At 32.7% G+C, this 14229-nt stretch overlaps 1 protein-coding gene across 1 annotated transcript; it reads right to left on the bottom strand.

Moving 5' to 3' along the window:
- Nucleotides 1-873: 873 nt before the first annotated feature.
- On the bottom strand, nt 874-14083 carry Nse1 (SMC5-SMC6 complex component Non-SMC element 1). The gene is made up of 6 exons (XM_089243710.1): nt 13853-14083; nt 12154-12353; nt 8467-8610; nt 7187-7303; nt 6451-6575; nt 874-3877 (listed from the first exon to the last, which is right to left on the bottom strand). Exons 1-5 carry the CDS (start codon nt 13953-13955, stop codon nt 6468-6470), a joined length of 672 nt encoding a protein of 223 aa, XP_089099836.1. The 5' UTR covers nt 13956-14083; the 3' UTR covers nt 874-3877; nt 6451-6467.
- Between the last annotated feature and the right edge of the window lie 146 nt (nt 14084-14229).

Below are 14229 nucleotides of genomic sequence, written 5' to 3'. Positions count from 1 at the left end.
TAACAACCCAAACTGCAATTAATTGAAAGAAGGCAACGTATATTGGGTACATAAAATGTATTTTTAATTGAAGGGATTTTGTGATTGGGCATTATTTCAAACTGTTGAAAAATCTGGCTGACCAAGTTTTTTTTTTTTTAACAAAAAGCTGTTGAGATGCTTTTGTTTTGTACTTGAAGCTAAACACTTTGGAGACATTCACTACTAGTGCACTGGGGCTAGTGCTGCTAGTAGCACTACAGTTCTACATGACTCAAGTTATCTGCAGCACATTCACCGATTATTTAAGTGATCCGCGGCATATTATTACGAATCACTTGATTGATGCATGGCAAAGTTCCAGAGCACTTGAATCCGCAGAACATTTAGACATCATTAAAGTAGTCCTGTAGGACACTTATCGATGGGGGGGGGGGGAAATGTTACTTCCAAAGTGTTAATCCCAAGTGGGATCCTCAGTCAGCGTGATATTTATCCTTTGAAGATGGCACCCCTAGCATGTTGAAATGCATTAGGAATTATGTATTTTTCCATGTATTTACCTTTTTCGTTGTTTCTCTGTGATTATATCAGGTGAAAGACTATTTTACTTTTCCATAAATACTGTTTCAGAAGATGAAACCACTCAGTTCAATACTTATTCTTAGCCGCAATATCTTCAAACAAAATAAACTCTCCATGAGGATAACAAATTTATACATATTTTCGTCCATCTATTTACAGCTTCCTAAATGTCATGCGCTATAGTCTCTATAATCTGAGGTGGATTTTACCAAGGTCACCTCAGATTATTGAAAAACTAATTATCCAACCAAAAAAAAGTGCTTTAAATGTTGGTTTTTCTTAAAAAAAATGACTAAAGCAGTACAAAGTGTACTCGCTATATTTTTATTCGTGAATAAAGATATATATATGCCATAAGATTTTTCTCAAAAAGAGAAAAATTTAAAGAAATCCACCTTTTTTAAGCAGCATAGCAGAAATCGCTATTACCCCCCCCCCCCCCCCACATAAAATATCTTTTTGTATGAAGTAGAATTTCTTTCGATTTTCAGCAAGTGTAAAGTAAGGGGTATAAGAAAAAGTGTTTTATTGAAAGATTAACTTTACAAAATATCTAGGCTTGTCAATGCAATTAAGAGGTTTTGAAGGAGGCGAGATACCTCCTATATGTTGAAAGGGCACGAAGATGAGAGTGATTAGAAAAGAATTGGAGATGGGATTGATAGTGAAAGACACTGACAACTTTCAATTGTCAATAATTTCAGATAAGGAATTAGAGAGGACAATACCATTGTCCACAATTTAAAAAACGCAGTCAAACTTGCTCTTCTTTCTCAGTGATCCCCCGAAAATTAAAATGGTCTATGTTCATTGAAGGGAGTCTAATACTTTATTATCAGTTACCCATTATAGGGCTGGGGCTGTCTAGTCCCTTTCAAACTTAAGCAGTTAAGTTTTTACTTAATTATTTACTTAAATAATTAAGTAAAATCTGCACAGTATATACTAAGTAGCATTCCCGTAAAAAGAATAAAGAAGTAAGGTTCTCACAGGGAGAAAAAAAAGGTCTTGAGAGGGAAATACTTGAAAATTTTCAATGCCTCGGAGAGATTATTTAGAAATTCAAACTTTTGAGGCTAGGATTTTCTAGACTTCTACTGTATAGTTTTGTAAAGGGGTCAAGAAAGCACACTAACAAATCAAGCAGTTTTACTGAATTATGAATCCTTGAATAAGTGAATATTATGCTTTCAGTTGCATAATATTCACTTATCAATTTCCATAGTACAAATTAATGCACATTTCGAGATTAGTTTGATCTAACAGTAGAACAAAGCATTTGCTCGGTTACAGGGATAAAAACAGTTGATGGTTCCAATGAAACCACATTCACTTGAAGGGTTCCACTGCATTATAACCTATGCTCAGACACCAAAATCTGCCAGTGAAAAAGAATACTACCCCCCCCCCCCCAATTTATAAAATATATTTCAATATATAGTTCTTACATTTTTGTAATAAAAAAAATCATTGATATAAATTAACCTGGTGCATTCTGATGTAAAGATAAATTATGTGTGGTGGGGGACATAGATTATCACTGTATTAGTTTTATATATGACTCATATCGGTAATTCATTCCAAGATTAACAACATAAGTCAAGGTAAATTCTTTCACTGATATAATGTCCTACCCTTACAGGAAGTACAAACTTTTTAATAAGTTATAACTAATTAATTTTCTTTGAAGACAAATGGATAAGTATAATGTAACTCTTGTGTGGGTAAACATTTCCATTTGAGGAGCTTATTTTCAAAACGGAACATTTCCATAATTACTGAAATTACCGTAGAAATAAACATTCTTCCAAAATGGACTGCAGTTACAAAATAGTCCAACAGGCAGCATATGGGAGTGGTAGAAGAATATTTAAATACTATGTTGATAGACATTCAAGGGAATTATCTACATTTGAAATTTGGAAATGTTCAGTTTTGAAAACAAAAAGTGGAAATGTTACCTTGTGATTAAAATTGGAGCTGGCCAAGTCTGCAAAATTGGAAATTTCTATGCCACCTGTTGATTCCAGAATGTTTCACCTGTCCATGGAAGGTACCTTTATTGTCCCTCTCATGAGAAACATGATCATTCTAATGAAAAAACTCATTAGCTGACACCTCCATTAACAGACTTTTTGAATTACGTCGACGGGACACTATGAACTTTACTATCCATTAATGGACACTCTTTGTTAGTGGATAACATTTTCAGTCTGATGGGTGTCCCTTATTGAGAGGATAAAACATCTATAAAATACAACTTTAAAAGAGCTTATCAAAAATGGACTTTTTAAAAATATCTAAGGACAATCACTTTGTTACATTACTTTTTGAATAAAAAATAAAGTGAATGAACATATGTTTTCTTTTGGTAGAAATGAGTAACTACATTGTGAGCTTCTACCACAAGCCTTCCTGTTTTAATAAGCCTGTTGCACATACTGACGGTGCTTATCTCAAAGATTCAGAAACCGTTGAAAAGTGAATTAAAAAAAAGAAATGTTCCCTTTTAAAAATAAGTTCCTCATTTGAAGGACGTTAAGTCAAAAGCTTCTAAGATTTGCTCAGTGAATCTAATTGAAAAAAAAGGTATATTTTTAGGACGATCTGACACAAGTCACAGTATTACTACAGAAAATTTAGTCCAGATGGAGATTAACATTATGGTAAAAAAAGTTTAAACCGCCTTGTAGGTTTTGAATATTTAATAAAGCAAAAAATAAACTCACTCATACACTGCTCAAAACAATTAAGGGATATGAATTTAAATTTACAAAAAAAATGTAGTTAAAAATTAACTCTTGCAATACAACTTTGTGAATACCTAACAAAATATTCAATATTTTCTCAATTAAAATGTTTGAAATAACAAAAACTAAATTTCCCCTAATTGTTTTGAGCAGCATATTACAAACTTCTTGTGCACTTGACTCTGATGCATAATAAAACCACAGTTTTATTCCTTCAAACCAACAAATGATACTATTGTCATTTCAAAGCAATGTAAGCTAAAAGCTTATTACACAAAATTATTGAGAAACTAACTAAATGACATGAACGATATGCTATATAAATAAGAGAATTGATTTCTCTCCTCTTAATAAATTTCATACGATAAAAAACATTTCATGTAAAACATGAAGGCACTCAAACTTCTGTAAATGAGTTCTTTGAAATATAAAATATGTGGATGTATAAAAAACTTGCAGGTATTTAAAGGTTCGAGTTCAAAGTCTGTCTGGGATTCCCACACATCTTTGCAAACAGCTAAAAAAATATTTTTTTACAATCTCGGAATATTTCTTCATCACCCCTGAAATAATCAATAAAAAAAATCTGATATATTTTTCACAACTTAAGATCAATTTAATTATATTGAATCTACAATAAAATATTCAATATGTATACCATTGAATGCTGGATGAGAGAATATATATTTATCCTGTCTACAATATTGATATAAGAAAAACTATGTGTGGATGAAACCACTTGACCAAAGATTCTAAGCTGAAAAGAAGCATTCAAACACATTATAAATAATATTCTGTAAGAATGATGAATTTTTCTGTCAATTTCTTTGTCAACCTGTTTGCACAACATTAGTATGCAGCATGTACCTCTTAAGTTTACAATCGAGTGGATTTTGAACAAATTTGATGAAGTCTCTGTTTTCACAGGGTTTAGAACTTCACTGACAAAATTCTAGGGCTGATCCAACATGTCAAAACAAATAACTTTTGCAAAGGAACCTTGGGTCAAAATACATTTATTCAATCAGAAAAGTAAGTACCAAAACACTGGTGATTTTCTCCAATATCAACAACCTATGTAACAGGGGTATGAGAGTACTCAAAGTGGCGTTCGAGGGTATTGTTGCACAACTGACACTGGCAAATGAAGGAATGGTGTCTAGTTAATCTTGTCAGCAGCAACCAGTTCATCTGCCAGCGTGCACTGGTGAGTAGTAGATTTTTTTTTTTAACCGAGCACAACTCAGGTCTATCGCCATAGGCAATTTACTACCTAGTGAGTTGTGCCGGAATTGTAAGTGTGTGTACCTAACAGTCTGAGTGCGTATCTAGTGTTGTGTATGATTTTTCAGTGCTGCCATCTATATCTCAGAAGTGAAGTGAGTGATGTGTAGTGACTGAATATTTGTACTGTTTGTAGGACTGTTGCTCTCTGTGGCGAGACTTTTTAACGGGGGGATCGGCTCGCATTTGCGCCTTGAAGTTGGGAACCAACTTCAGCCGACCACCACTGTGGTGACGGTGGGGCTCGAACCCGGGTCCCCGCGATGCGAGTCCGTCACTATGACCACTCGACCACCACAGCGGCTGAGTAATAGACTAATGATTTAAGGAAGGCCCCCAGAATTATAATTCCATTGGATTGAGGTCCAGGGAGCATGCATTCCATGCCACAGGTTCACCACGGCCAGTCTGCTGCCCTGGATATGTTGCTGCTTGATTGATGGTTTTCTCCTTGCTAATGCCATTTCCGACTATATTATCATGTTGTGATCCAAGGTTCCATAGCAAAAGTTATTTGTCTTGACGTTTATGATCATTCCTACAAGTTTGTCTGTGAAGTTCTGGATTACCCTGTATGTTTATTCTTTGTTTACATGACTGATTGATTAACCTGCTTAAATGGATATCATGCTTTCTTTCCCATTGCTTTATTAAATGCGCTTTTTGCGTATGTTATATAAAGGATAATTGTAAAATGTATTAGTCTCGGTTGATCATGCAATCAAAGAAAGACAACCAAAGGAAAAGTACCCAAGCAACTGAAATGGGAAATAAATTCTGAACAATCATTAAATCATTGCAGCTTTCTTACCATTCACAGCCTTGGCAATATCTTTCAATAATGTAAAAAGCAGATAAACATGTACTATAAAGTTTGGTGTAAAGTAAGAATTTTTGATTTACAGAAGAACCTCTTTATAACAGACTAATAGGGCTGAAGGTTGTCCTGAAAGTCTGGTTTATGACAAATATTTCTTACAGGGGTGTAATGCTACAGAGTGTACATCAAGAAAAGTTCAGTAGTCAGCTATACAAAATGTTTACTAGACATCAAATAAAAAAAACAGTCTTCAACATAGATCAAATTGAAACAACGATCAATATTTAATTGCTTGCTCTTGGAAATACTTTTCAAATGAGTTAATAGTTTCAAATACATAAAACACATTTTAAACTTGTTTGATAAAAATTGTACCAGTTTTAGAATTCTTTTAACTGTTCTTAACTTCTTTAATCCTTATAAGCAAAGTATGTTACAGTGGGTTCCATTACAGACAGGTTCAACAGCATTAAGTAAGGGATACTGGGAGGAAATATAGAATGTAGAGTCATAAAGAAAGATACATCTTTCATTAAATTTTACTACCATTAATCAGTCTTTTCTATTGATTGCATTCTGAAGCATGGCATTATAACTCTGCTCATTCTATGGATTTTTCCTATTATTTAACCCAGCAGTATAAACAAAAAATCAAGTTACAATATCTGTGATCAGAGAGTCGCATACCAAAAGCAAAATTCAGTGACTTTCTGTGACCTTTTCTTGTCCGACACAAAAGTAACCATGTTGGATTTTTTTCTTATGGCAATGGCTCCCAAACTGTGAGTCATAAGCTCCTGGGTGGGTGGGGGGGGGGTCTCAATGAAATAAGGGGTCGCCAGTGATTTTCTCAACTTCATAACTTATGCATTGTGGTTATCAGCATTAATTTAGTCGTCTACTATTCATATTAGACACAAGGTTGGTACAGTTATAGAAGCTATTCAAAATATTTAATATGTTAATTACTTTTTCCCTTTTCTAGCTTCAAAATGATTGTTAAAAATTAATCAGATGAGAGGCATTACATACTTGTGAAACATTCACTTTCACGATGATGATGATGGTGCTAAGCAATCGTGGCAAACATCCTTGTTCAAACATTTCAGTGAGCAGTGACGATGGAACTTGCTGTCACATTTCTTGCACAATACATGCTGAAAAAAATAATGTAGATGTCGACATTTACATGATCATCACTGATCATTATGTAACAGCAATTAAAAAAATAATTCATGTAATACTTTGATCTAATGTCTGATAAATTATCATGTGAACATGAAAGCAAGAATAGATTTCTCCACACATAAGCATGTAGTATCATACTGTGCCATGGCCATGCGATCATTATGCCACATCACGCCGCCATGTCACATGGATGCAGCATAATATTACCATGAACTGCTTTCAGATACAAATAAATCCCTATATAACAATAGTTATTCTCTGGTCCAATCCATTTTTTTCTATAGAGTTACTATATTTCATTTAATAATGATATGTTTCTGTGGTCCCATTTTTCTGTTTGAATATCGTTATACTTCCTGGAAGATATTACCAGAAATACGGCGAATAGATAGGTGTCTAAAAAAAGAAGTTGAGTGTTGAAAAAACAGTTAAAGTGCCAAACGGGCCAAATCAAAACACTGGAAAAACATTTTAAAAAAGTTGGGCATCTTCTCATATCAGAATAGAACAAGAAAATTATAATATTAGCGAGCACACATAATATCTATAAATTTACTAATTAATTTCTGTAAATTTTTACCTGGATTACTATTTCTTTGCATCCACCACACGTTGTGATCAAGTCTCCAAATTGGTCCCTCAGATACTGTCCAAGCTCCAGAATACTCAAAGCACTTAGTAGAACTTCACCATTTTTCTTTGTGGAAAAAAAGTAAAATAAGCAATTATTACAATTTACACAAAAAATACAGTAGAACTGGGTTAATTCAAATTTTGGATATTTGAAATTTTATGAACTCCCCTTGTCTTCAATCTAATTTGATGTTAAAATTTCTTGTATAATTTAACTCTATTTTTTTTAATTTTATGGATTGGAATTATTCAAAAGTTGGAATGAATTATATCATGATTTTTGTACAAGCAAATTTAGTTTGAACAAAAAATTCTACATGTTCACACCCAATTACCATAATTGCTTTTCACAATCAATTTGTTAAAAAACATATCTTTTATTTTTCTTCAAAGATATGTTTTTTATATGTCATCAGGGAAATACACTTTCATTAACATATTACAATTTTTCTCTTCCGATATTTTTTCTATACTGGTGTGATACCGTGTAGGTTGAGCAACATAATCAGTATCAAGTGGTACACATTTTTGATGCAGTCCAGCTGAACAAAGGTAAAAAAGCTGTTGTTCAGCTGGACTGCATCAAAAATATGCATCACTTGATACCAATTATGTTGCTCAACCTACACTGTATCACACTAGTATGGAAAGTATCGGGAGATAAAAATTGTAATACGTTAATGAAAGTGTATTTCCTGATGACATAAGAATAAGTAAAATTTGGGAACAGTTTCACAATGGATAATCATGAACTGTTTCTGTAAATCAGACTTTGGATATGGTCAAGCAATTCTGCAATGATGCTGATTTTAAAACATTGGAATGATGCAGCAGCCAAGGTCGATTTGGGAAACAGTTTTGTAACTGATGATAAAATTCCAATAACTGATAACTATTATCCTATATGAATGGTGATGATCAAGTTACAATTTGTTGTCGCTTTACAGATCAGATAAACTGGATAATTCAACTTTTTTTTCCAGTGACTTTGAATTAACCAAGTCCTACTGTATTATTTACAGTGAATCCTACTAGAGTTGTTTTCTTAACCAATGTATTATTTATATAAGGAAGGGAATCCACTATATTTACTCAATATGTTTTAAAAGTTGAAGAAACACATTAAGGAAGTTGTAATAAAAATGAAAAATAGACAATATATAGTGAAAACACTGCACAGGAGTGTAAAAAACAGACGAAGATGTATACACAAAAATAAAAAATTACTTCATCAAGCCAAGAATGTTTTTTCAATTTTGTAATAACATTCTCAGCATCCTTTTTCGACATGTGACGATCCAGCTCCTCTGTTAAATTGAGGGCAGCCACCATATCTATCGATCCATCTTCAGATTCAACGATAGCTGCAACCTTTTAAAATGAAAATAAATATGTTAAATGGACATATTGTTGTCTATAGCACAACCAAAATTTAAATGAAATATTCACTTATATTACATTGTAGAGAACTTTGAGTTAGAGGTTTAATTCATTTTTGAAACTTACTCGTATCATGGAAAACACATCTCAAAGCAAATTTTCCTCATTTAAAATGATGGAGAATCCCTTTAATTTGTTTGGGTATCTCCCCACAATATTAACACTGTTTTTAAGTTCTGAGCACTTCTTTTCTTTTTCCAAGTACAGTTTTTTTGTGATGGATTTATTTGCAATTTAGTTTGGATCGCATTGATTTGATTCTTTTTTTTTTTTTATAAATATATTGCACAAAAAAAAAAATTAACTACAATTAAATTGTTGTATTTACCTTGAATACAAATGAATCTAAGATTGGCTACATGCCAGCATTTAATTGATGATAATGATCATTAACTTAGTGTCAGGAAATAAGTGTATGATAACCAATTCATCAGTTAATTATTAATGAATTACAATTATTAATTAATAACTGTAAGGAAGTGATAAGTTCATGTTGATTGATTCATTATCTGGCTTTTACTGTTCTGAGAAAATTAATTTTATAGTGGTTAATTAATTTTATAGGGGTTAATTAATTCATTAGTTACTTATAATCAAATACTTTTTACTATAAGACGTGTGATTTGGTTGTAATTGAACATATACATTTTAAACACAAACTAATATCAAATTTTTTGTGCAAAGTATTTGAATCATAGTTTCATGTACTAAGTGTATAGGTCTACCATTTAAACCAGGGGTGCACAACTTTTTTAGTCTGCGGGCCAGATATGCATTCCTGCTGCTTGCAAAAAAAAAAATTGAAACTTGTATACAACTTAGGGTACACATATCCACATTTTAAGGGACAGCCTTGAAATTTTGGCTGTCCCGACATTTCTATAAAAATGACCTGTTTATTTTGCTTATTTTCAACGAGGTGTGCTTGAATTTTTATTCTTACTGAAATCAAGAATTAAGATTACTTTCCCAACTTAAAAATTGCATTATGATAATTATGACTATCATAATAAAATTATAGTCATATAAATATATGAATCTTGAATACAGTCGACACTTCTTTTTACTACCCCGTATTACCTCAATAATTAGTTTGTAAATGGGAGAGATGATAAAAACAATGTGGGAAATAAAAATGAGTTAATCATTCACTTTTATTTGATGATTTCTATAGAAATCACATTTTTGGTTTTTTTCATCACAACATTTTGGTCAATATAATACAGTAAAACCTTGTTAAGTCATCATTTTAATTCATTCCCATCTAGCTTTCATAGACAAGAATTGTTATTTATCCCTTGTTTACTCGTCACAAATTTCGGTTAACCCATCACTATGAAAACATTTTAAAGAGTGGAACAGATTAATTTTATGATTTCCTTTAAAAAAAAGCTTGTTAACAGCATTGCCATATGCTTAAAAATCCCCATAAAAACAAAACGGTTCAAAGAATGAAAGTTAGCTGGGGAAGTCTATTTGCCGACTGAAGTTTTTGATACGTTAGGGGACTGTTCGAGCTAGACTTGATTTCTGCATGGCCTCCACTAATTTAGGGCTTCAAATTTAAACAAAATGTCTTTGTTGAAAAACCAGACATTATTTCCAAAGTTGAGGTCTTCTAATGTACATGCTTTTCCCTGCCCAAGGCCCCCCTCAAGTGAAAAGTGGGATTAATCTAAATTAAAAATATTATAGTATAAATCAACATGCACCAGTTAATTTTACCATAATAAGTTAAGTAACACGAGATCAAAAATAGGTAAAAATGTCTATTTTTTCATTTTCAATCCATAAATTTTATTAATATTGTAAATTTGATTCATATTTTAAAAAATGCTATATATTATTTTAAATTTATACAATTTTCAAAGTATTGCACATTAAACTGACGGCACTTTGGTTAAGTCGTCACTCTGCTTAAGCTGTCGATAACATGAGGTGACGACTTATCAAGATTTTATTGTATTCCATAGAATTTGATAACATTTCCCATGAATCTCACTTCTCTGAAATATTTTCAGGATGGTGGAATAGCACTGAAACTACTTGCTGTAGAAACAATCTTTCGTTGATCTTTGATAGGACTCAACGTCACTTTTTGAATTCCATACATTTTGGCAATTTCTATCTTTGTAAGATAGAAATATATATTCCCCCCCCCCCCATAAACTGTCACGGGCAATCTTTTCTGTTTTGTTGACATTGTGAACAAGAAATCAGGTGAACAGCAATTGGCCGAAACAGTGTTTGATCGACTCCAACTTGGGAATGGCTTATTAATAACTTAATGTATCATACCATTTCTAAAACCCCAAGTTTATCCAATCATAATGTACAAAGAGTGACTTATATTATTAATGCATTTTAAATTCATGGTCACCCCTGCCAATAAGTGCACTCTTCTTTCTGGCACATGTTTGCAAAACACCTGTATGTTGGTAATGACAAACTCTGGGGTGTGTGAACTCCCTATCTTCCTCTTAAGACATGTAGAAATCATAGTAGACTCATCGTTATAGTAAAATATAGAGTTGATGGAAATGAGAGTTTGTAAAATACAGCGGATTTTAACATTATAGCTCTATGGCATGTTGTTCATGACAGAAGACCAGTTTCTAAAAAAGAGTGTGCTCTTAAACTGGGGTTTGTAAAATCAAGTCAACTGTATTTGTGAAATTTGTCAAAGATATAGCCTACAGTTTTGGTGAAATACATTTTAACCCATCAATTTTAACTCTAATTTGCAAAATTCGTGATTTCTAAGCAATTCAGCAGCAATAATTGTCAACTTTACTTGGCTTTGATACCTTTTTTTTTTGGCTGTAATTGTCAACTGTACTTGCCTTCGACATGTTTTTTCTGTAATTAGCAAATTTATCTTATTTTTTCAATTTTTTTATTGTAGTTGGCAACTTTATTTGCATTTGACAAATACATTTTTTTGGGTGTAATTGGTAACTTTACTGACTTTGAAAACTTTTTTGCTGATAACTGGTGAGATATTCCATATATATATATATATAGATAGATCCCGTATCTTTATGAATGAAATGTAGTCAGCCTAGGTACTTATCACTCTATGTGTATTGATACTTTTCTACTGAAGCATTTTTGTGAGCTAGAAGGAGCTGCTCAGCGAGCTGCATTAGACCTGCAGGCTGGAGGTTGTGCACCCCTGATTTCTTGTTTTTCAATGTCAGAGCTGTAAATACAGTGATATCTCGGTACTCATTCAAAATTCTTCCAGAAACCCAGAATAAATGCTGAAACCAACAGCTGAATGAAATTTCCATACGTCAAATGATTTAAATAAATGAAAAACTGAAGAATCTCATAAAGAAAGTTCTGATTATGTGGCAAACAGAATATGCATCAAAATGAGACATAGTTCAAAAACTTTATCATCTGAACAAGAAAATGGTGTGATGCAGATTTACAATTCTGTGAATAATATAATACAAACGCAACACTTACAATTTTTTTAAATAACTCTAGCTCATTAGTAGTGAAATCACTGGCCAATCTTGACACTGAGGAGTCGACCGTGTTGATGAGAGCGTAAAACTGTTCGCCATTCGTTTCATCAACTGCCTTGACTATTCTCATGTGTAACACGTCAAGTTTTCTGTTCAATTTGTACACCAGAGTTTGTAATACAGTTGGTTCAAAGGATACTGAAAAATTTAAAGAAATGTGTTATTTTGGCAGGTTTTTTTTAACACTTTGCCAGTGCTACAGATCACTTTAAATGATCTAGGAATGAACCACAGGTCACTGAAGTGATCTTGAAATATATTGCTTGCTCCATTTGTATAAAAAAATTATGTTAGAGGGAGCAGGGCATATCAGATGATTCAGAGGGCCACATTTGGGCCATGGGTTGAGCATGTAAACCATACGTTTTGAAAATGGAATTTCAAATCATCCTTGATGCAAAAAATGAAATGCATATGTAGGCCTACACTTGGCATGAATAGAAAGTTCAAGCATCGTTGATATTTCAATTATGCTGAAATAGAAATTCTTATGTTTTTAATATTTTTTATAGAAGACAGGGTATGGCAATTTAAACTAGTTTTTTTTTAAATCCCGAAATTTAAATTTCAATTTTTCTTTGTTTAACTTCAATGATATTAAAGTAAAGATAACCTAGTATGGGTATGAAAGCTATTGAAATGTGGTAAAGTTCTTGATTAGAAGAAATATAGAAGATCAGGTTATTTAACAGATCTTTAATATTTAAATATAGACTTGTGTAGTTGTGTATGCTAGTCATATGTCTCTAAACGATCTGGCAAGGAGTGTGCTGTCACTGCTAGTCTTCTGCAGTGCATAGAATAAGCATTTTGCTCTGTATATATATATGTATCCTCTGTCTAATTTGAAATTGTCATCAAAATAACTGACGCTCTTTTAAGACACCATTCCAATCTGAACACTTCGGCCATGGGAGGAAAAAAAGACTGAAGGTGGGTTTTCTTAAAAGTCATTTTTTTCACCAGCATAAACTGAATAAGAATAATTTTGCATTGGCATAAATGTGTGTAACTTTATTACACGACACATTTGTGTTTCCTTAGCGTGGCATATCATCTGTTCGGTCATCTGCATATTTCATCATTTGATTTCTGTGAGAACACAACAAAAATGAAGAGAAGAATCGAAGAAACATGCTACGCATGACACACTTGACTCGTCCAGAAGCAGTCGACCAATCATGCCCAATGTGAAGTGCTGGCATGTTGCACTCTCAAGAAAACAATCATTTTACTTTTTCCATAGGAGTGGATAGCATGTCTCGCTAGGCGATTTACATTGAATGTGGTGCAGCAACCCATTTCTATGAAAAACCCAGCTTTACGAAAATGGTGTGGTAACTTCATCCCCCAACGGAAACTTTGATAAAAGACATAAAGCGAGGTAAATATATATTATTAAAAAAAATCATAACTTTGTAAACAACCAGCTCGAAAGGTAAAACTACTAAAAGCAGGATGGTCCACATGTAATTGTTTCTCAAGGGGGTAGCAAGATGAGCAATGCCTGGACCTCCCCCCACCACCACGTCAGTTAAGGATTAACATGATTTGGTTCAATTAGGAAGCAATCAGTTAATTTAAATAAATAAAAAGTCCAATTAAATTTAAAAAAAAAATCTATGACTTTTTCATACCCTGATAGCAGCGACTGTACAATGTCTTCAACTGTTCATAATTAAACTTTTTATGCCACAGAAACGCTTGAAGAAACATTTTGTCGGTGACGGAAAGAGCCATCTCACGTGCGGGAAAAGAATCAATAACAAGTTCTAACGAAAAAACACAAAAACGAATTCATTTAAATTTTTTTTTACACGCAGGACGAAAAAACGAAATGTATTGAATCTCTTTGTCGATACGTTCTTGACTCCATTTGTTTATAAACCAAAAACTGTTTCCATAAATCATAATTCATCTTTCACTATATTCCTAAAAGTGATTATTTTCCATGGAGTATTTCGTTTATAATTATTTTTTATGAGTGAAATATAAATATAAATACAAAAATTAG

This window comes from Pholcus phalangioides, unplaced genomic scaffold (genome assembly GCF_987345545.1).
Source record: "Pholcus phalangioides strain wild (caught in Gottingen) unplaced genomic scaffold, Ppha-v1.0 ptg000015l_1, whole genome shotgun sequence".
NCBI lineage: Eukaryota > Metazoa > Arthropoda > Arachnida > Araneae > Pholcidae > Pholcus > Pholcus phalangioides.
This window is presented reverse-complemented; position numbering and strand designations above follow the sequence as displayed.